General features: G+C 42.7%; 1 protein-coding gene across 1 annotated transcript in view; it reads left to right on the top strand.

The window, feature by feature from the left end:
- Positions 1-8,272, top strand: part of SHISA2 (shisa family member 2) — a 30,208-nt gene extending 21,936 nt beyond the window's left edge. The window contains exon 2 of the mRNA XM_063429649.1: positions 7,176-8,272. Coding sequence (XP_063285719.1) covers positions 7,176-7,729 — 554 coding nt within the window. The 3' untranslated portion in view covers positions 7,730-8,272. The remainder of the gene's footprint in view (positions 1-7,175) is intronic.
- The last annotated feature ends 16,659 nt before the right edge of the window (positions 8,273-24,931 follow it).

Here is a 24,931-nt window from a genome sequence, read left to right as displayed (position 1 = left end):
CCTTTCCAGAATTAGGGACAATTTTCTGTTATTGTCTGTCCCTTGTCTCCCCAGTACGAACCCAGTTTGGTCGTCATTTAGCAGTGTTGGGAGTAGTTTGTTCATCCTGGTGGCCAGTATCTTAGCATAGATCTTAGCATCAGAATTCAACAATGATATGGGTCTGAAGTTTTTGCATTGGTCTGGGGGTTTTCCTGGCTTAGGTAGGGTCACTATTGTGGCTAGAAGCATCTCAGGGGGGAGTTGACCCGTGTCCGTTGCCGTCCTAAACGTCCGCTCCAGCCACGGAGCTAATATGTCTGCGAATGTTTTGTAATACGAATTAGATAGGCCATCCGCCCCGGGGGATTTCCCCACTGGCAGCTGTCGGATTGTGTTTAGTATTTCATTTACGGTGATCGGTTCAAGTAATGTCGAAAGTTGTGAATGGTCTAGCTGTGGTAAAGGGAGTTTTGCCAGGTATGTTTTAATCAAATTATCATCTAGAGGAGCTGTTCCGGGACGGTGTCCTAAGTTATAAAGATCTGCATAGTATTTTGCAAACTCTTGAGATATATCTAGGGGATTTTGAATCTTTTTATGGTCTGTGGTGTGTATGTAGGGTATTTTGGATTGTGCTAGCTTCGCTTTTAGCCGATTGGCTAGGTATTTAGTTGCTTTCCCACTATGGTGGTAAGACGTTGCCCTCAGTTTTTGCAAACAGTATGCAGTTTTCGCTGCATTCAGTTCTATGAGTTGGTTATTTAATGTTTGTATTTGTTCTAGTAGGGCTGGGGACGGGTTAAGTTTATTTTGGGACGTCGCTATCGCCAGTAGCTTTTGGCATTCTAATAGGGTTTTCTGTCTGTTCTTTTTGAGGTAAGAGGAGCGCCTAATGAAAAGTCCTCTTACGACAGCTTTGTGTGCTAGCCATACATGTTGGTCCGATACCTCCCCATTAGAGTTCTCTTTAAAGTAATTCGCCAAGTCTTTGTGTACTTGCGACGTGAATGTGCGGTCGTGTAACAGCGACTCATTCATCCGCCAAGTTCCTCTTCCCTTAAATTGGAAAGAGTCGAACAGGGTTAGGTAAACTGGGCTATGGTCCGACCAAGTTATTTCCCCAATGTTACAGCTAGAGACTTGTGCTAATGTTTGTTGGTCCACGTAGAAGGTGTCGATCCTTGTGTAAGTGTTGTGAACTTTCGAGTGAAACGTGTAGTCACGCTCCCCTGCATGAAGAACCCTCCAGCTGTCGTACATATTGTGTAGTATGATTTTTTTAGAGAGTGTTTTACATATGGAGACCATCTGCCCTCGCCTTACTCCTTGTGGGAGCGCTGTCGTGTCTTCCTCTGGCGATGTAATAAAATTAAAGTCGCCGCAGAGGATCAGCCCCCCTAATTTGATCAGTTCAATTTTTTGCATGAGACGGTGAAGGAAGGTCTCTGCCCCTTTATTGGGGAAGTACGCCGAGACCAGGGTGTACTGAGTATTATTAAAGAGACCCACTAACACGATGAACCTGCCCTGTGGGTCTATTAGTTTTCTTTGCTCAATAAATGCTACATCCTTGTGTATTAAAATGGATGTCCCCTTCGTTTTATTCGCGGACAGCGCATGGTATTGATTGGGGAAGTATTTGGTGTATAATTCGAGTGTCTTAGTGTTTTGGAGATGCGTCTCCTGGATACAAGCGATGTCTATCTCTTTAGATCTAAGTTCTTGCAATAAAAGGCGTCTCTTGCCTGGTGTGTTTAGCCCTTTTACGTTATAGGTGACCAGTTTCATGTTGGGGTAAAGGTGTTTTCTGTGCTAATTTTGTGCCTCCATGGCTTCTTTAAGTGTGCCATGTGTTTTGCGGCGTTTTTGAGTGCCCAACTTTGGTTTTGGATAGAGGAATGCGTTTTCTTGGGGTATAACAAGTTACTAGTATGTCGAGAGTGAGGGGTGTAGGGAGGGGTCAGAACAATCAATGGGTGATGTACCCAGACGGGCTCCCATATTCGGGGCCGCAGTCCGCCACCTAACCAGTAGGTGCGGGTAGTGGGGGGGGGGGGTGCAGGTGATGCCTATTAAAATGTTAGTCATTCACCTAGGGGCCTCAGAGCAGTTTTAACAGTAGATTGTACAGTTTAACCAAACAGTTATTACTCAAAACAAATATTAAGTTTACAGGCAAAAGAGCCCACACATTTTGACACCGTTATTGAGATAATTGACAAGGTCCCTGTGCACAGTTCATGCCCTTATGCGAAATCCGTTGTGTGTAGGGCAGAGTCAAAGTCTAACCAGCTGTGATAGCTGCCAATGTTCCGGGCTTAACGTCTATACGACCATAAACAGTTCGAACTTGTGCTGTGCATTAAGGGTAAAAAGTTCTGTTGAAGTTTAGCAGAATCTAGGGGTTGTCATGTTGTTTAAGTGTGTGTGTGCTTGTGTAATATATTTACGTATATCTCGAGCTCTTCACTGAGAGGACCATTCTGGCGACATTCTTGGAACTTTCGCCGATTTTTCAGGTCCACCGGGTGGCAGCGGCAGTCCCCAGTCCTTCAGCTTACGGATGCCTTGTGGTAGATCTGCAACCATGTGGACCGCACCTTGATGCGAGATGAGGAGTTTAGCAGGATATCCCCAGCGATAGCTTACATTTTGTTCTCTCAGGGTCGTGGTGATGGGCGACATCGATTTCCTGAAGTGCAGGGTTTCTGCTGACAAGTCCGCAAAGATTTTAATACATTTATATTCTTCAGGCATGCCTGCAGTTCTGCTGGCTTTCATGATTTTGTCTTTGGCGTGAAAGAAGTGAATTCTAGCGATCACATCCCTTGCTGCTGTAGGCGGTAGATGTTTAGGCCTGTGCAGTCTGTGCGCTCTATCGATTATAAGTTGATCAGGGTGGATTTCTGGGGTAAGAGCTTGGAACATGTCGGACAGATAGTTATGGAGGTCAGCCGTCTGGACAGATTCTGGGATGCCCCGGAACCTGAGGTTGTTTCTCCTCGCTCTGTCTTCCATATCTGCTAGTTTGAGTCTGTGTGCTTCCACAATGTTGTCCAGTTCTTGGAGTTTGTCCGCCAGGCTGTTATGGGCTACAGCATGTTCGTCCAGTTTTGTTTCGATTAATGCGGTGCGGTTACCTATCTCCTGCACCTCTTTATGTAATTCAGCTTTCAGCTCCTGAAGTTGCTTCTTCATATTGTTTTGTATATTGGTAGTGAACTCTTCCATCATCTCCCTTATGCCTCCCATTGTCAGGGGCTGTTCGTCTGGTGCGTGAGAAGGTGATGTGTGCGGTGAGGGGGAAGTTTCCCGCCTTTCTTGGGCGTCGCCATCTTGTGCAGGCTCCTGATTCTCCCTCAGTCTGGAGGCCGCAGTTTTCGTTAAGAAGAATGAAGCTCTGTCGGGTTTTCCCGTTTTGTTTTTCTGTCTGTGCGACATGGTGGTTGCTTCCCCCTGTTAGTATATGTGTTTGTAGCAGGTTTTGCGCTCAGCGTGCCGTTTATTTTTGCTCTTTTGGTCTCTATAAGTCGGAGCTGATCTTACATGCGTCCGCTCAGCTCCAGCAGCAGGCCACGCCCCCATGTTGAGTAACTTTTGATAATACTTTAAAATTGGCAGCAGTGCCTAAAGTTTTAAGCAGTGCTGGGGAAATCGTAAAATAATTTGTAGATTTCAAATTAGCTTCACCTGCACTGTTCGTCCACCTTTCTTTCTGAAAGCTATTTGGTGGTAATCGCAAAAACATAGGTTACCAGATTGCAATCTTCTGATAGTGAAGATGTACAAAATGAATCACACCCGCACAGCATTGATTTTAGTGATGACATGCTGTATGAAGTGTCTGTAACCACCTGTCATTTAAAATATTTTTCTGGTCACCTTGTCATAGATAGGACATCTTTTGATTCTGGATGACGTAGTTCGTGTGTTCTCTAGTCCCAAATCTCCTGGATAGATGGAACACTTTCTAGAATAGTTAATATCTACTTTTATCTTGAGCTTTGAGGAGGTTTCCAGTGAATCTGAAAAGCTTTTAGAACATGTAAATTAGGAGACACTAAACATGGTGTGAGGTTGTATGATATTCCGAACATGAAAGTTTATTTACTGATTTTATAGAATCATTTAAATAAATACTGTAAGTTCGATGTGGTAATTTAGGTCTTGGGGAAACAAGCATTAGGATGCCCCCCAACTGTACCAACTAATTAGTCTGATAGTGACCACATACATTTTTGCAAGCCAGATGACATATTTAAACTGTACCTGTGATGGCATACAAATAGACTGTGCATTTACAACTATGCATCGTTTGAATGGAATTGCTAGCAAATGTATACATTTTCTTACAAGATATGGATTTACTTAAAATTCTAAGTACATTACAGCAACTACAGCACGCGTGCTGTAGTTGTGATTATTTTGCAGATTTAATTCTGACACTGATTCTCTGGCAATAAAGAAATTAAGTCAGATTGTCTGAATTATAGATCCAGATCCCTGTAACGGTCCGCCTGGTGCCCCAACTGGGTGCCTCCACCAATTGCTGCTTTCTAGTAATTGCAAGCACCATAAGCACCGCACTGGAACACCATAACCACCATTAACCCCACAGCCGCCGCAGATTGGCTGGGGTCTTGCTGTCCTCTACCCACTCTGGACCCAAGTCAGGGATCCAGCTTCCAGTGGGTTGACCTCTCCTACTCCAGAGAGTATAGAAGCATAGCTCTTACACAAGCTAGTGTTGTAATCCAAGGGAGTATAGTGATATAGCAATCCCCAGAGTGAATTTAGCTGTCCCCTCCACACATGAGGCTAGGCTCCATGTGGAGGGTGAAGAGGAACTGTTTAATGGCAGCCACAACTGGCCTTATATGCAAGTCCCCATGCAAGGGGTTTTTCATGACATATTCCAGGGGCATTCCCCACTGGACCTGAAAGGGGACTATGAGAAAGTACACACTGTAATTACATTGGCTCTCAGGTTCAGGACACTTCCACACAAAACAGGGTAATCCCTTCCCTGTGCCTGAGAGATAATTGAGTCAGGCACTGTACTAAGTCAATTATATCCAGGCACAAAAACATACATTATTACAAAACCCCCAAAATACCTTAAAAAAACAAATAAAAAACACACAAAAGTTACATCCCCTGATAGCCCCTTCCCTTTTGGAAGTGTTCCCGAGTAGTGCCAATTGGTTAGTAGGGGAGGAATTTGGAAGAGGGAAATGGACTTAAAATCTGTTTAATACCCACAAACCTAGCATGATGACAGCAGAGACGGCTCTCTAATTAGGCGATTTAGGCGGCCGCCTAAGGCCTCGCGCTGATGGGGGCCTCGCGGCCGCCTAAATCGCCTTAGGGCAGTGTGACAGGCCGAGGACCCGACAAAGGAGGGGGCCCGGCGGCTTGCCCTTAATGCCGCCGGGTGCGAGGCCCCTCCTATGCCTGCCCGGGAGAGAGCCAGCCTGTCTGCAGCTCCACCGAGTGCAGAGCTGCAGACTGAGTGGGTCTCGCGATCTCAGCCAATCAGAGCGTTGCCGCGGGTTACCACGGCAACGCTCTGACTGACTGAGATTGCGAGACTAAACTCACCACGTGGTCTGCAGCTCTGCACCCGGCGGAGCTGCAGACTGTGAAGGGAGCCCACCGGACCACCAGGGAAACATAAGGTATTTATGCCACCCCACCACCCACAGCCACCCCACCACCCACAGCCACCCCACCACCCTCTGCCCCAGCCACCCCACCACCCTCTGCCCCAGCCACTCCACCACCCACAGCCACCCCACCACCCTCTGCCTCAGCCACCCCACCAGCCACCCCACCACCCACAGCCACCCCACCACCCTCTGCCCCAGCCACCCCACCAGCCACCCCACCACCCACAGCCACCCCACCACCCTCTGCCCCAGCCACCCCACCACCCTCTGCCCCAGCCACCCCACCACCCACAGCCACCCCACCACCCTCTGCCCCAGCCACCCCACCAGCCACAGCCACCCCACCACCCTCTGCCACAGCCACCCCACCACCCTCTGCCCCAGCCACCCCACCACCCTCTGCCCCAGCCACCCCACCACCCTCTGCCCCAGCCACCCCACCACCCTCTTCCCCAGCCACCCCACCACCCACCCCACCACCTCTGCCCCAGCCACCCTCCTGCCCCAGCCACCCTACCACCCTCCTGCCCCAGCCACCCTCCTGCCCCAGCCACCCTACCACCCTCTGCCCCAGAAACCCTACCACCCTCTGCCCTCCTACCACCCCACTACCCTGTCACTGTCCTCCTACAACCCTCTGCCCCAGCCACGCTACCACCCTCTGCCCCAGCCACGCTACCACCCTCTGCCCCAGCCACCCTACCACCCTCTGCCCCAGCCACCCTACCGCCCCAGCCACCCTACCACCCTCTGCCCCAGAAACCCTACCACCCTTTGCCCCAGCCACCCTACCACCCTCTGCCCTCCTACCACCCCACTACCCTGTCACTGTCCTCCTACCACCCTCTGCCCCAGCCACCTTACCACCCTCTGCCCCAGCCACCTTACCACCGTCTGCCCCAGCCACGCTACCACCCTCTGCCACAGCCACCCTACTACCCTCTGCAACAGCACCTTATACACAAAATGCAAACCCTATTTTTAACTTTAGATGTTAGTGGGGGCCTCATGTTTGAGTTTCGCCTAAGGCCTCACAAAGTCTAGAGCCGCCACTGGATGACAGTGCTGTCAGGTTTGGGTGGCAAACATCTTTAGTTAGCATATTTTTGAAGCAGTTATGTAAAAGATCATTATTCTTTATAATAAATTATATATCCATTTGTTAAGGACCACATAAGTAGGCAAGATTTAATGGTTCATAATGCCAGCAATTTAACTGAAAAACAGTACTACTAATAATAATGTCCTATAACCAAAACAAAAGTATACAAAATGTTGTATAATTAGGAGTACAATTGGTACACTTTAAGCTTTGATCTAGATAATTAAAGTAAAATACAATAAAACAAAAATGTATTTGTCTGTATCAATCCTTTTACAATTAAAGATATACAAGCAATGCTATGTTGCACAATGTGGTTTTCACCAGAAATTTAATAGCTTTAATCGTCCTGTTGATTGGGATGTTAACAGTTCCGGTAATATTATGTTCTAATTCATGTCTTTTTTTAATTTTTCTTGCAGTTCCTATCTACGTCCCATTTCTAATCGTAGGTTCTGTTTTTGTGGCATTTATCATCTTGGGGTCGTTGGTAGCTGTTTGCTGTTGCCGATGCCTCAGGCCAAAACAGGAGCCTCAGCAGAGTCGAGCACCTGGAAGTAATCGTCTAATGGAGACCATTCCCATGATCTCAAGTGCTAGTACCTCACGTGGCTCTTCCTCTAGACAGTCAAGCACAGCTGCCAGCTCCAGTTCCAGTGCCAATTCGGGTGCCAGGGCACCCCCTACAAGATCCCAAACCAACTGCTGTTTGCCAGAAGGAGCTATGAATAATGTTTATGTAAATATGCCTACCAATTACTCTGTGTTGAACTGTCAACAAGCCACCCAACTTGTTCCACACCAAGGACAATACCTACATCCTCAGTTTGTAGGCTATGCCGTACCTCATGACTCTGTAACCATGACCCCTATGCCTCAGTTCTTAGATGGACTACAAGGTGGATACCGACCAATGCAGTCACCCTACCCTCACAGTAATCCTGAACAGAAGATGTACCCAGCTGTGACTGTGTAAATTGTACCATCTTCATTGGATTGGGAATGTAAATATTGCCACCCAGCCATAGAATCTTGACTGGGAGGAGCACCGACTCCAGAACTTCTGACAATGTCATTAGGTTTCATTGGACTTCTAAGCTATACCCAAGTGTTGAATGGCTGTTTTGTTCAATGCATGGATAACAGTGGTAAGAGGTTTCAAGTGTGCAGATTTTGTTTTATAGGATTCTTTTATTGTCTTTAAAACCTGAGCCATTAACCCGCTCTATTGAGGGGATCTCCAGAGTTCCTACAAAGAGAAATGTTTAGTGTCCTTTGGAAGAGCAGATATGCTTTCTTTGTCTTTGCCAATGCAAGTGTGGCACATCAGGTGCTGTATCAATTTCATGTTTAACATTGACAATCATATCGACAATCAAACAGTAAATCTGTGTTGTTGTTTTTTCTAATCGATGCCTACATCAGGCGTGTATTTTTTAAGATATATATTGTACAAAGATTCCCAAAAAGAAACAAATGAACATGTGTATATATAATGACAAATACACTATTCTCAAAGTGGATCTGTCTAATTTTTTTTTTAAAGAGCGTAAAATCCTGCCTGTATGTCATGTTAAATGTTTTTAAAATGGTTATAGGGATGCTGTCGTGCATAAAACATATAGTTAATTTTGCAAGCTAATACTTATCAAACGATTTCTGCCTTATGCTGTCGAAGTCTCCAACAAATGCATAGATTAATTACCTGAAGACTGCATGTGCCTCTTGAAAGATGGTGTCTCTGTCCATCCTTAGATGACACAAATGGCATCCCACAATGCACCGCCCTTAACATCCGTTTTTGGTATATATTTGTAGATATTCGTGTGCTGCATAGAAAAAAAAATAGAACTTTTATATTTCTCATGCCTATGTCCCTTTAATTTATTGATCACCAATACATTTGAGACTGTGTGCTTTAAAAAAAAAATACAAAGATTCTATTTTCTGCTTGATGCATTAGATGAAAGACAGTAAAAAAATACATTTGATTCATAAATTAGGAGGACAAGATGAATCGAATGCTGTAAAATATTTTGTAAGCATGATATAGAAATGTATAATTTAAAATATTTTAAGGAATACAGAATGACTTTAAAGACTATTTGCACAACATATTGGCAGCAAATTATGCTTTATTGATTCGAGTCGACACTAGGATTTTAAGCATATAAACATATATAAGTTCAATGCACCCTACTCAAACCACAAAACTAATACATAAAACCCTGAAGGAGCTTGATTGCCATGTCCTTCCATTATTACCCTGTCTTCACGGAATATAACACTGAATAATTTGAAGAGCACTTAAGGCCAATCATCTACATCTTCCAATACATGCACGCAAGTCAATTTTGCATCATGTGAGAGAATGCAGATGATGTCTGCTGTCATTCAAATGTCATGCTGTGATGGCAGATCGTAATGAGTTGGCATTCATAGTGGAAAACCACCTAGATAAATTGCTGTGCCTTTTTATCAGCAAAAAAGTGACAATTTTTTATTATAACTTCAACATGAATGAAAACAGCAACAAAAAACTATTCATTAAAAACCTTTAAATTGTCAGGTTTCTTTAAAAAAAAAAATCCAAGATCACAAATGAGCTTTAATTGTTGTGCCATAAATCAAAAGCCTCAGGATGTATTAAAAGGATGAATGTAATGGACAGATATATATATATATATATATAAAAATAACAATAACAACAAAATGCTGTACATTGAAATATTTTTCTGGAACTATCGAAACAGCTATTTAATGATGTAGAAAGTAATAAAAAAAATCATGTTTTGATGAAAAATATATTCCATTATTAAAGATGCTTTTAAAAGCCCTTACGTATATGTCAATCTCAAACAAAATCTTAATTCTAAGCAGTGACTTAACATACCAAATAAATTATTATTAAAAGTTAAAATATGGGTAAGGATTAAAAAAAAATAACTGTGTATACTGTTATAGAATGGTGGAAAAATTGCATAAACCTGAGATATGTTAAAATATAGACAGCTTGTGTCCAACCATCACATTTTGTCAATTTAAGTTAAGCATTAAGAATACACAGGTATAATATATAACATCATTCTTACACTCACCAACATATGGAACTAAGGTTCCTTCCGGTTTCCAGACCTTGAGGCAAACAGAAGAGCAGTGGGGCAGGGGGATCGGGCACCGGAACTCTGAGTTTGGGGTTCCATTATTCAAGAGCAGTTTAACCCCTAAAGGTGAGCTAGCACCAGGGTCCTCCTGGCACCATAACAACTTTATTTTGATGAAACTGTTATGGTGCCCCGAGTGTTCCTTTAAAGTACTTTTACTATACAAATTTAATAAAAGCTAACCTTGATTTACTGTTGACACCTTGGGCAGTTAACTTGATTATCTTGTCCAAATACTACGGATCCTTTTCCTTGCACAGTGCAATACATGGAGCGTATTACCTCAACTTTTAAAATTAAAATTTCTCATTGGCTCACACTGCAACGTGTTCTCAGTAAGATTTTCTTTTTGCAAGTCATCAACTGCTTCTATGGATTTGACAAATGGTGCAATTTCAAGATGACTTATGACACCATGAAATAAATAATCATATATAGCAGTTACAGCTACGTTTAATGTATTTACATAAAGAACATTTTAGATGACAAACACTGCAGAGAGTTCTTCGCTATATAACTCAACAAAACAATCACTTTCATTAATGACAGAAATCGATTCTTAATTTTCAAGAACAATCATTTTGCTTTTTAACATTTTCTTTTTAAGCTTTTATTCGGAATAGCTAGAGTCAGCTGAAGTGTAGTTTACATGGACACAAATATCTCATAATTATATATTAAACTGGGATTTTTCTGAGGTAGATATACATTGATTCTCAGAGTTTCTTAATTTTACTCGATGGAAGGGATAAAGGTAAAGAGTGATTTTTCAATTGTCTTTCTGTCCAATCATCCATTCATCTGTCTGTCTTTCTGTCTGTTGGCCTGTCTGTCTACCTGTTTGTATTTCTGTCCATACATACATATTCAAATAAACACACATACATCTGGTTGAGCATTTTATATTTTATTTTTCCATGTTGCTCTATTGATTAGTCATTTATTTTATGGTGAGAACTCAAATCTCTGTCACTTTGTGTTTGAGCCATTGCCTTTTATACACTCAATGTCATCTTTATTAGCCAATGCTCTGTCATAGAAAACCTATAATTGTTTTTGACTGCATCAACCCTAACAACCTGCAGTTTAAAGCATGATTGGTAAATATTCACTACCCGATGATATAAACGTGAAATGCAGACTGTCTCCATGTAAGCCACACGTGTTTTTTTTTTTTGGCATTTAGTGACTCCTATTAAACATATCGTACTGTTAAGGCAGTAACTTAAATGATTAAAGGAACTTAATGCTTACCTGTAACATCGAAGTGTCATCAAAGCATCTTGCGTTAAGACATATATTAATTTCATGATCTCCTGCTCTGCTATTTGTGGCAAAGTACGAAGACAGCCCATGGGTATTTTTTTAAGCAAAAGTTGTCACATTGATATTCTGAGGTATGTAATATAGTGACCATTGCAATGGATAAATCGATACTGAGGACACGCTGTAACTATTGCACATACCTTGCACACAACTTTTTTCTCTGACTTGTCAAATTCAGGGGTCATTTATTTGTATAGCGTTTACTGTAAAAAAAATAAAATAAATAAGTTACATTTTTTAAAGTTCAAAAATATTTTACAATTGTCCTATAAAAAAACAAAAAAAAAACAACATTTTGAAATTACAAAACTGTGCGAAATGTGGCGTTTATCCTGATTTATAAGTGTAATGTAAAATAGTGTAAAGGAATTGTTTGCCATTATTTCTGATATTCTAAAGGGCACTTTGATTCAAGTGTTTCTTGCTATGGAACGAAATTGTTGATTTTTAATAAATGTTTCATTGTGTGACCTATATTCTGAGTTGTATTCATTAAAATAATTTTGTACATCTGTGGCTGAAAACAGTTCTATTCTGTATATTTGATATTTCTTGAGTAAGGCATTGAAAATCAAGTGTCAATATTTGAAGTATCATATGGTTAAGTAAGTCTGAACAGGATTTCTCTGCACAGTGATTTGGATAAACAAGGAGACAGGACAGGCAGGTAGAAGATGAAAGGCAATGTAGATAAATGCAAAGTTACGCAGTTTTGTGACAAAATAAAATGACATCTTATACTTTGAATAAGGTTGATATATATATATATATATATGTATATATTGATTTATTTACAGTATATATATACAGTCTATCACACACACACACACACATATAAATATACAAAACTCCAACACTCAACAAAAAATATAAATAATCTGCAATATGCGTAGATGCTAACCCCTAAAAATATGAATAAACATAATAATTAGTTCCGACCCTATAGGGTCATTATCAAGACGATAATGACCCTATAGGGTTGATACATCAATTTTGTTGGGCATGTTTTAGTAAAGACTTTTTTGGATGCCCTCTGTGTTATCAATTATTATGTGTGTATATATAAATATAAGTGTGTGTGTGTAATATGTCTCATCCTCATATTATTTTTCTGTCCTTGCTCTGTCTAACTACATATTATATGACACAGCTAGTGTTGTGCAGTTGCCGAGTGACAGGTGGGCTATAGCTAATTCTATTTTTGGAATAACCATTCTATTCAAAGAATTCAGCCTAAAGTATAAAGTGATTCGAAGACTACAGCAAATCTTTGTGTCTGGACAGCTGAGCAATAATGCTTTATGCTCATAGCAAAGTAGGAAATTTGGCCTGCATACATATATATCCTAATTTATCTTACATTTTGGCATTTTTCCGAAGTCAGATTTAAATTTAATGGAAATGGTTCCATTAATTGTTATTCTGGCAGCATTATTTACTAAAGCGAGAATTCAAAGAGAATTTTACATTCAAAGCCAGAGTATCCGAACTAAAAGCATAGCCGACTTACATAATTTTTCAAGTCCAGTTATTTTGACCTTAGATTTAAAATTCACATTGAATTTACTTTGATTTGATTCTGTCATGGGTGGCGGTCCAAAGACCGGGACCCCTGTATGCCTGATGATGAAGATAGGAGTCTCAGAGTGGAAATGGACAAACAGGGTCTGGTGCAGGATAACCACACGCCCCCGGGTGCTGAGCACCAGGTTTGTGCGGCCACATACCAGAGCCTTGTTGCAGTTTAAGAAGAAGCCAGGAGCTAGATGATATGCCGATAAGTATCCAGTACTAGGAACAAGGTAAGACTAGAACAGGTACCAAACAAGAAAACAAGACAAGACTAGAAGAACCCAGAACCAGAGCAGGACAGAAAACAAAACCCAGAACATGTACACAAGACATGAAGGAAAGAAGAACAGGACATGGACAGGGCAGGACTGTACATGAACTGTGAATACAAGACAAGAGATACAAGGCAAAACAAGAGGAGACATAACTAAGTACTATATATGTAATAAAAATTGGAGATTTAGACATACATTAATGGTCAAGAAGTATGTAGCCCACCAATGCGTCAAAGTACTCCAATTACGGTGGGACCTAACTGCCTAGATATGCATGACTAAATAAACAACAATTAAACACACACAGTACTTACCTGCAAAGAAAGGAGCAGAGGAAATTAGACCACTGCTTGCAGGAACAAACTTAAACAAAAAGGCAACAAAAAACAAACATTTAAAGGAATCCAGGAGACTGGGAATTCCAGGAATGGAATAAAGGAATGAACACAGGATACCCAGCATAAAGAAAACCAGACATAGAATAGAAAACCAGAAAAACCAAGGAAAACTAAACAAGAATTGTAAAAAGAGTACTGGATAACAGAAGCCATTGCCAGAAATGATCTGCAAGCAGGAACAGGATGTGACAGATTCACTTTAGTAAATAACCTTGTTGGTGTTCTAGATAATCTGCTACCAAATTTCAGTACTTCTCTTCTGTTGTAATATCGTACTCATTCACCAGGAAATTTTTTTTTTAGAAAAGCTCAGAATATCTTGACTATTTCTAATGAGTGCTCAGGACTATGGTCAACGCCCTAACTCAAATAATGGAATGAAACATTGATCAATGATATATTAAACATTCTTTAATACTCGGCATACCCTATCACATAGAAGCAGCTGTGCCATAAGGCACATCCAGAAATTGCACTAACTATGCAACCAAACACGTAAATACCTGACTATGTAACCAAGAGGCAATATGTGGGTGGTTTTCGATCCTGTCTTCTGAAGTGCTGGGTAGTAATGACCACATCTGTGACAATAAGCAGCCTACCAGAATGAAAAAAATGAGGCTTGGTGGCAATTTTGGATAAGTGCAAATAATGCACTCTCAACATTGCATGTTTGTAAACATTTTTATAGGTAGCCAATCATATAAGGGAAATAAAAAAAATCTCATATCTGACGTTTATTGGCATGTTAACACTATCAACACAAATGTAAACCCACAGTTCTGATGCATCCCGACACTACGTTTAACAGTATTGGTTTGGTAAAAACATGCCCTACACCTTACTTTAAACACTCAAGTTTGGACAATCACAATCTGGCCAAAATAGCGTTTTTAATTTTAATAAGACCTTTAAGAACCTAGCAAATTTAACTCTTCAAATGGATTGAAATTATCTAACAAATAACAATACACAAGTATTTGTGTGTAAGAAGCAGAATGAGCACCATCAACACTTCCCCTGACTTGATGATTTGTACAAGTAATGTTAACTAAAGATTCTTGGTTCTATCAACTAGACCAATTAAATGACAAACATGCACTGTCAATAAAGTGTAGCATAGTGAAAATTATACAAGACATGAAATGTCTGTTTGAACATTGTGAAGAAACACGCATTATAATGCTACTACTGAACATAATCGGTTCATTGCACATCGGTCACCTATAAGCTGCAGTAATACTCTATAAAAAGGGCACAAGCCTCTCCAGTGCTGGGTTTCTTTCCACGCCATTTCAAATCACAAATGGCACCTGTCAGGGGTGCCCCCTTCTCACCTCCTTTTTCATCTTACCTATAGAAACCTTGGCCCAACAAATTAGAAAATATCAGGACATCACAGGAACAAGGATCGGGGACAATGAATACCGCCTTTCCTTATTCGCTGATGAAATTATTTTCAAGTTAAGTAACCCCGACAAATCACTACTTGTCAGGATCGGGACAGGGATCCAACACGCAGAGTACAGACAGTAGAAAGGTACGTATACCGGACCTTAGAATGGCCGGACTAACGTACGGAGATAGAGAGAATGGTCAAAGGCAAGCCGAGGTCGAGGGAACGAGAAGACAGGTAAGCGAGGAACAAGCCGAGTCAAAGGGTAACAGAGATAAGCAGAGTAATACAAACAAGCCGGGTCGGAACCAAAAGGATAACTGGAATACAAGAGCGCTGGGTGACTAGACAGGCTAGAACCACGACAGGGCAATGAGCAAATGGAAGAAGCACTGTTAAATACCCTGGCTCAGGAGAGTAGACACGCCTCCGACGAGTCCTGATTAGTCTCCAGACAATTGAGTGACAGGTCGGTCCGGGTTGGCGTCATGACGTCGAGTGCTGGGCGTTGTGTTACAAAAGGAAGTGGATCTCTCGCGGCCGGCGTGTAAATGACCGGAAGGACCGCGAGGAACGGAGGAAACAGCCCTTCTGGACGGATAAACTTCTAAGTCTCTGCCTCTCTCAGAGGTAGAGACTTCAGGTACCCTGACAGTACCCCCCCTCTCAGATACGCCCACCGGGCGGAAGGAACCGGGACGAGATGGGAAGCGGGAGTGAAACGCCCTGCGGAGGCGAGGAGCATGAACATCCTCTTGAGGTACCCAACTCCTCTCCTCAGGACCATATCCTTTCCAGTCGACCAGATATTGTACTCTCCCCCGGGAGATTCGAGAATCGATGATAGAGTTGACCTCATACTCCTCCTGACCCTCCACCTGAACAGAGCGAGGAGAGGATACCGTGGAGGAAAATCTGTTGCAAACTAGCGGTTTCAGCAATGAAACATGAAAGGAGTTAGGGATCCGTAAGGCAGATGGGAGAGCTAGACGATACGCAACTGGGTTAATTCGAGTCAGAACCCTGTAAGGTCCAATATAACGAGGAGCGAACTTCATGGAAGGCACTTTTAAACGAATGTTTCTAGTACTCAACCATACTCTATCGCCTGGAACAAAAGCCGGAGCCGACCTTCTACGTTTATCAGCGTGTTTCTTAACCAGCATAGAATTGTGCAAAAGAATTTGTCGAGTCTGATCCCACAACTTCCTCAGATTGGCAACATGAACATCAACCGACGGTACCCCTTGGGAAGGAGAAACCGAGGGAAGAATGGATGGATGAAAGCCATAATTCATGAAGAAGGGGCTTGAATGAGTAGAATCACAAACGAGATTGTTGTGCGCGAACTCCGCCCAAGGAATCAAACCGACCCAATCGTCCTGGTGTTCGGAAACAAAACAACGTAAATATTGTTCAATCTTTTGGTTGGTGCGTTCAGCAGCTCCGTTAGACTGAGGATGATAGGCGTAAGAGAAATTCAATTTGATACCCAGTTGAGAGCAGAAGGATCTCCAAAAACGAGAAAACAAATTGGGAACCTCTGTCAGATACAATTTGGGAGGGTATCCCATGTAAACGAAAAATCTCCCTTGCGAATATCTCTGCCAACTCGGGAGAAGACGGAAGTTTAGGCAGAGGAACGAAGTGAGCCATCTTGGTGAATCTGTCAACCACGGTGAGGATAACAGTCTGTTTTTTAGATATAGGTAAATCGACAATAAAGTCCATAGCCAAACAGGACCACGGCTTTTCTGGAACCTCTAAGGGATGCAGAAATCCACATGGAAGCGTATGGGGTTGTTTGGTCTTAGTACAAACCTCACACGCACCGATGAAATCTTTGATATCCCTACGTAAAGCAGGCCACCAGAAGTCTCTAGAGATCAAAGCGCACGTCTTGCGAATGCCAGGATGTCCAGCCACCTTGCTGTTGTGGAAAAATTGTAACAGTTCCAGTTGAAGAGCAGGAGGAACGAAATGTCGACCCCCGGGAGTCTGTTTAGGGGCTAGATGTTGCAGCTTTAAGATCTCGGCAAGTAACGGAGAGTGAATCCTGAGATTCGTGTTAGCGATAATATTGCATTTCGGAACTATAGAGGAAAGAACAGGTTCGGATATAGTAGAAGGTTCATATTGGCGAGACAAAGCATCGGCTTTAGAGTTCTTAGAACCAGGTCTATAAGTAAGCACATAATTGAAGTGGGTCAGGAATAAGGACCAACGAGCTTGTCTGGCGGACAGTCGCTTAGCCTCCCCAATATAGGACAAGTTCTTGTGATCCGTTAAAATGGTAACAGGATGTAAGGTCCCCTCCAATAAATGTCTCCACTCCTTTAAAGCCATAATGACCGCTAATAATTCCCTGTCACCGATGTCATATCTGCTCTCAGGGGCAGACAGTTTCTTGGAAAAAAAAACCACAAGGGTGTAGTGGTTTGTCCACCCCTAACCTTTGTGACAGAATAGCACCTACGCCTGTCTCAGAGGCATCGACCTCGAGTAGGAACGGCAGAGTCGTATCAGGGTGGACTAAAATTGGAGCAGAGGCAAAAAGTTCCTTGAGAGTCTTGAAAGCAACGAGAGCTTCAGTAGACCAAGTCTTAGTGTCAGCCCCCTGTCTGGTCATATTGGTAATAGGCGCAATAATAGAAGAGTATCCCTTAATGAAGCGCCTATAATAATTGGAGAAACCAATAAACCTCTGAATAGCATTGAGTCCCTTAGGCAATGGCCAATCTAAAATAGACTGGAGTTTGTCGGGATCCATCTTAAAGCCTTCCCCAGAAATCACGTAACCAAGAAAGTCTATCTGAGACTGGTCAAAACTACATTTCTCCAATTTGCAGTATAACCCATGTTGAAGAAGTTTGTGTAATACCGTTCTGACTTGTCTGTGGTGGGTCTCAATCTCTCTAGAGTGTATAAGTATGTCGTCCAGGTACACAATAACACAATCATGTTGAAATTCCCTGAGAACTTCATTAATCAAATCCTGAAATACTGCCGGTGCGTTACAAAGACCAAAAGGCATGACCGTGTATTCATAATGCCCATAACGGGTATTGAACGCTGTCATCCACTCGTGTCCTTGCTGGATTCTCACCAAGTTATATGCCCCTCTGAGATCCAACTTGGTGAAAATTTTAGAGCCCTTTAGGCGATCAAACAGCTCGGTAATCAAGGGGATCGGATAGGCATTTCTGATGTTTATTTTATTCAAACCTCGGTAATCAATGCAAGGTCTTAGGGAACCATCCTTCTTTTTAACAAAAAAAAACCCAGCCCCGGCAGGAGAAGAAGATCTCCTAATGAATCCTTTGTCTAGATTCTCCCGAATATATTCCTCTAGAACTGAATTCTCTTTGGTGGATAGAGGATATACATTGCCCCTCGGAGGCATGGTACCAGGTAGTAGATTAATTTTACAATCAAAAGTCCTGTGTGGAGGTAGAGTATCAGCATTCCTTTTGTCGAATACTGCTTTTAAATCCAGGTACAGAGGCGGTATCTGTAAATCTGTAGACTGGGTAGAACTACCTGGTGTGTTAATTACACCCAATGGAGAAACCCTCCGTAAACACCTCTCCTGGCAACCCTGGCCCCATGAGAGTATCTCCCCTAACTCCCAATCAATAATAGGGTTATGTCTCTTCAACCATGGGTAACCCAGGACTATGGGAACAGAAGGGGACGAAATAAGCATAAGCGATAAGTTTTCCTCGTGTAAGATACCAACAGTTAAGTTAACGGGTATGGTTTCACGAGAGATAACAGGCTCAAGTAAAGGTCTACCATCTATGGCCTCAACGGCCAAGGGTGTATCCCTTAACTGGGATGGGATAGTGTGTTTAGTAGCAAAGGCCTGGTCGATAAAATTCTCAGCAGCTCCGGAATCTATCAAAGCCATGGTCTTTAGTACTCCCTTCTCCCAAGTTAAAGAAACTGGTAGCAGAAGCCTGTGATCTTTATAGTTATGAGTAGAGGACAAAATAGAAACACCCAAGGCCTGTCCTCTAGAGAAACTTAGGTGCGGGCGTTTCCCGAGCGATTAGGGCAATTCAGGTGTAAGTGACCTCTGACTCCACAATACATACACAATCCCTCCCTTCTCCTGTACTGTCTCTCCTCTTCTGAGAGGCGAGTATTGCCTATCTGCATAGGTTCAGGAAACAGTGAGGTAGTGGAATCAGGACTTTGAAATGCGGGAGCTAATTTAAAGGAAGGTCTAAAGTTCCTCTCTCGAGTGTTCTGTCTCTCTCTTAAACGCTCATCAATACGAGAAATGAACGAAATTAAATCCTCCAAATTTTCAGGAAGCTCTCTAGTAGCAACCTCGTCAAGGATTACATCTGATAGCCCGTTCAAAAATACATCTATATAAGCCTGCTCATTCCACTTAACTTCTGCCGCCAAAGACCTGAACTCTAGTGCATAATCCACAAGTGTTCGGTTCTCTTGTCTCAGGCGCAAAAGTAATCTAGCTGCATTGACCTTTCTACCAGGAGGGTCAAAAGTTCTTCTAAAGGCAGCTACAAAGGCATTATAATTATATACTAACGGGTTATCATTCTCCCATAATGGGTTGGCCCATCTCAGAGCTCTCTCAACGAGTAAGGTGATAATAAATCCAACCTTCGCCCTATCTGTAGGATAGGAGCGAGGTTGTAATTCAAAGTGGATACTGATCTGGTTTAAAAAACCACGACACTTCTCAGGTGAACCACCATAACGTACTGGTGGGGTAATACGGGAAGAGGCACCTACAGTGGCTACCTCTAGGCCTGAACTCACAGAGGAAATAGAAGTAGTACGCGTCTCCTCTGGTGGGTTATTGGCACGAGATAATAACGCCTGTAGTGCTAGGGCCATCTGATCCATTCTGTGTTCCATGGCTTCAAACCTAGGATCGGAAGGACCAAGCTGACTGTTAGTACTTGCAGGATCCATTGGCCCTGTCGTAATGTCAGGATCGGGACAGGGATCCAACACGCAGAGTACAGACAGTAGAAAGGTACGTATACCGGACCTTAGAATGGCCGGACTAACGTACGGAGATAGAGAGAATGGTCAAAGGCAAGCCGAGGTCGAGGGAACGAGAAGACAGGTAAGCGAGGAACAAGCCGAGTCAAAGGGTAACAGAGATAAGCAGAGTAATACAAACAAGCCGGGTCGGAACCAAAAGGATAACTGGAATACAAGAGCGCTGGGTGACTAGACAGGCTAGAACCACGACAGGGCAATGAGCAAATGGAAGAAGCACTGTTAAATACCCTGGCTCAGGAGAGTAGACACGCCTCCGACGAGTCCTGATTAGTCTCCAGACAATTGAGTGACAGGTCGGTCCGGGTTGGCGTCATGACGTCGAGTGCTGGGCGTCGTGTTACAAAAGGAAGTGGATCCCTCGCGGCCGGCGTGTAAATGACCGGAAGGACCGCGAGGAACGGAGGAAACAGCCCTTCTGGACGGATAAACTTCTAAGTCTCTGCCTCTCTCAGAGGTAGAGACTTCAGGTACCCTGACACTACTGGCTCTACGCGCCACTTTAGAGGAATATGGCACCTTTTCTTTTTATAATTGAAACCATTCCAAAACTAAGACATTATCATTAGGTCATTTAGAGACTGTATCTTTAAGGCAACATTACAATTTTGATTGTAGAGGTTCTACTCTCACATACTTAGGCATCAAAATTAATCTCACAATAAGTGGCATTTATACACATAACTATAAGCTACTGCTAATGAGCTGCAAAGAAGAAAACTCAAAATGGTCTAATGTTATGCTTTCATGGGCAGGTAGAATAAACACATAACAATTAGTTTATTACTAAAAATCCTTTATGTCTTTAGAATACTCCCTATTCTGGAAAGGCTGCAAAGGCTATGAATGTAGTTCTCAGGAGCACATGGCGCTCATTGCCCTGATGAGATTATCCATACCAAATCACCTTCCCAGATAGTTTACTCAGTCACAACTCACATGAAAGAAGATCTGGCGATGTTATTTCGTCGTATGATCTGTAGAATGTGCAGTTACAACAGGTAAAAGAACGATTCTTCCAAACAGGTAGGAGAGATATCACAAGTCACATATAGATGTACAGCATAGAATACACTGGAACAGGAAAGGGGGAGGGGAGAATCTGAAGCATCATGCAAACTATGGAGTGGCCCAAGAGACAAACTTAAGATGAACATTAAAGAAACAGTACATTATAATAAAACAATATCATGTAACATGACACTCCCCACCTGAAATCTTTAGATTTCAAAGCCTATTATATATATATATATATATATATATATATATATATATATATATATATATATATGTATATATATATGTATATAAAGATAAGTCCAAATTACTAAAAGTCCAACTTGAACCTGTAAGCGAAGAAAACATAGGAAAATAATACTGGTGAGTAAACCATAGATTTGAGATACCTGCAAACAAAGAAGGTATGCAGTAAATGAACAACCAAACATGAAGTCCAATAACGGATGGCTAAAGTCCTGTGGTCTACAGTTTATAGCCGTGGAGCTTCAACAGTGGCATAGATAACAGTTATAGCGGCATTCTCCCCGCCATAGTACCGTACAGTCTGGTACTCTTGCATAAGTCACTCTCTTGAGAGAAGAAGTACCAATTCTGTGGTTGGTCGTGAGAAAGTCCGAGCTGAACCTCCTTTGGTTTTCTTAATCTCAACCTTGCGAACCTTTCCATCATCGCTGGGCATTACACTTGTTACAAGACCCATAGGCCACTCGTTGTGACAGACTTCTCTATCTTTCACTGCTAGCACGGCTGCACAAAGTTCAAGTCTGGGTATGGTATGTGCAGATTTTGGTGTAAGCTTTGCCTTGCCTAGAACAAAACTGCAATGTATGACTCCGTTAACCCCTGAGGTCTTCAAATAGGCCACTGCAGCTATAGCTTCAACTGATGCATCTGAGAAAATATGGATTTCCCTCTGGTTAGCGGCTGAAATGGAGACTGGGGCGTAGCAACGTGGAATTTGGAGCTCTTCTGGTGGCTTCAGAAAACCTTTCCATTTCTCCCATCTTTGTTGTTTCTCAATAGGTAACAGAGTGTCCCAATCTATGTTGTCAGTAGTAAGCTGTCTTAAAAGCATCTTACCTTGGGTGGTGACTGGGGCTATAAATCCCAGTGGGTCGTAGATGCTATTCACTATGGACAAGACTCCTCTCTTGGTAAAAGGTTTGTCACAGGTTGACACTTGAAAAGTGAATGTGTCTTCTTTGATGTTCCACAGCAGACCTAGACTTTTCTGCATAGGAGGCGTGTCTGACCCAAGATCAAGGTCTTTCACACTGGCAGCATAGTCTTCAGAGTGAAATGCATTCATTAGCTCTTGGCTGTTGGATATAATCTTGTGGAGTCTCAAATTTGCTACGGATAGCATCTCCTTTGTTCTGGTGAGAAGATAAATTGCTTCTTTAGCAGTAGGAAAGGATTTGAGCCCGTCGTCTATGTAAAAGTTTCTTTCGACAAATTGACGAGCATCGGATCCATACACAGCTTCTCCAAGCTGGGCTGTCTTTCTTAGTCCATAGATTGCTACAGCTGGGGAAAGGCTGTTCCCAAAGACATGCACCCTCATTAGGTAATCAATTACCTCATTGTTGATGTCGTTGTCTTTGTGCCATAGAAACCTGAGGTAGTTCCTGTTGTCTTCCTTGACGATGAAGCAGTGGAACATTTGTTGAATGTCAGCCATCACTGCTACAGGTTCTTGTCTAAAGCGAATTAGGACTCCAATCAGGCTGTTGTTCAAGTTGGGCCCTGTGAGGAGCATGTTGTTAAGTGGGCCCTGTGAGGAGCATGTTGGGCACTGGAGTCAAAGACAACTCTGATTTGGTCTGGCTTTCGTGGGTGATACACACCGAAGGAAAGGGAGGTACCAGCATTCTTCTCCTTCTTTCAGTGGAGGTGCGGGTTCGGCATGACCTCTATCAAAGATATTCTGGATAAAGTCACCAAAAATGTCTTTCCATCTCTGGTTTCCTGCTTAAGGTACGCTTTAAGGAGGAGAATCTTTTAATGCCTTGATTTAGATTGTTCGGTAGCTTCTCCCTCGGGAGGCGAAAGGGTAGGGGTGCTACCCAACTATTGGAATCTTCCTGAAAGAACTCGTTGTCAATTACTTTAAGGAATTCTTTGCCTTCTACTGAAGGAGCTAACATGTTTTCTTTGCTGCTTGCATTGAAAACTGTAGAGCCAAAACTGTCATCGTATGTGTGGGAAAGGTTTGTGTTGCCGTGTTGCAACTTGCAGCTAGTTACCTTCTCCTTTACCCAGTAGTGAGTATTACGACCATTCGGCAATACATTTGTCTTGAATGAAGACATGTTAGTAGGCCCTTTTATGTTGCCTATACAGACATTACCTATGATGACCTAGCCTAAATCCAGGTACTGGGCAAACTGAGCATCTGGGGGTCCACTGACCTGCCTGTGCACCTTGTGGACCCTTAGAATATCTCTTCCCAGCAGAAAAAGGATTTTAGCATCTTTGTCAAGTGGTGGGATTTCACTTGCTATTGACTTTAGGTGAGGGTGGTAGAAGGCAACTTCTGGTGTAGGTATTTCTTCTTTGTTGGCTGGTATCTGGTTGCACTCTACAAGTGTAGGTAAGGGTTATTGTAGTTATCTCCTAGGGAGGACACAATAAGTCCATGGGCCCTTCTTCCAAAGACCTCTGTAGTGCCACTACAAGTGCTTAGGGTGTAAGGGTGAACCTCTCCTCTTATGCAAAATAGATCAAACAGTTCGGATCGGGCAAGTGATCGATTGCTTTGATCATCTAAGATAGCATACACCTTTAAAGTCCTTTCTGGTTGATCCTTGTGGTGAACATTCACTAGGCATATTTTAGCATAAGACGTCACGGTGGTCTTCCCCACAGACTTCCGTGCATGAAGAAAATATCATGGTGGAATTAGCCACCTGATCTGTACTTTTCCCGTCATGATTTGGCCTGGGAGAAAGGTTTGCAGGAAGTGAAGGATTGGACTCAAGTGGATGGAGAGCTTGCACGTGGTCCTCGGAACCGCACTCTAAGCACTTGATAGGGATTTTACATTCCTTGGCAAAGTGATCAGTGGAAGCACAGCACCTATAACATACCCCAAAAGTCATTAGGAATTCCTTTCGTTCTTGTAGTGGCTTCTTCCTAAAGCCGATACATTTTTTGAGGGGATGTGGCTTCTTGTGGATAGGACATAATTGGTTTGGGTTTTCAATCTTGCCGCTCTTGTTTGAGGCGGGAGCTAAGGTGGGAGCGGGAATAATGTCTGTCTTCTTAACAGACACGGGAGATCTATGGTTCCTGTAGCTGATATGTAGGTTGTCACCTTTCAGTGAGGGAGTACTGAACTCACCAAATGCAAAACTAGGATCGTTCTTGATGTCAGCAATGTTCCTGACAAATTCGCAGAAGTAGGAGAAAGGGGGAAATGAAACCTTGTTTTCCCGTTTGTATTTTGACCCAATTTGGATCCACTTTTCTCTTAGGCCATATGGAAGCTTGTAAATGATAGGGTTAACTCCTCGAGCAGTGTCCAGGTAACTGAGGCCCGGTAGTTTAGGGTCAGTTTTGGCAAGCTGGACTTCGAGAAGAAGGTCACTGAGTCTCTGGAACTCTTTATTGTCCTTACCGGATATAGTTGGGAAATTTTCCAATCGTTTGAGCAATGCATTCTCTATGGCTTCAGGATTACCATAACTCTGTTCTAGACGCTCCCATGCAGCGGTGAGACCTGCAGTTGGATTGTCGATGTAGACTGACCTGAGGCTCTTGACACGTTCTGTAGATTGTGGGCCAAGCCACCTGATCAGCAGATCCAGCTCCTCAGAAGCAGTAATACCAAGATCAGCTATAGTAGTCTTGAAGGCAGCTTTCCAGCTTCTGTAATTTTCAGGATGGTCTTTGAAGCTTACTAGGCCTGACTTGGTGAGCTCTCGTCGAAGTATATACTTTACAAACTCTGCTGTTTCAGTTGCCTCTGACTTTACGTCTTTG

Source organism: Pelobates fuscus, chromosome 1 (genome assembly GCF_036172605.1).
Source record: "Pelobates fuscus isolate aPelFus1 chromosome 1, aPelFus1.pri, whole genome shotgun sequence".
In the NCBI taxonomy this organism is placed as follows: Eukaryota; Metazoa; Chordata; class Amphibia; order Anura; family Pelobatidae; genus Pelobates; species Pelobates fuscus.
This window is presented reverse-complemented; position numbering and strand designations above follow the sequence as displayed.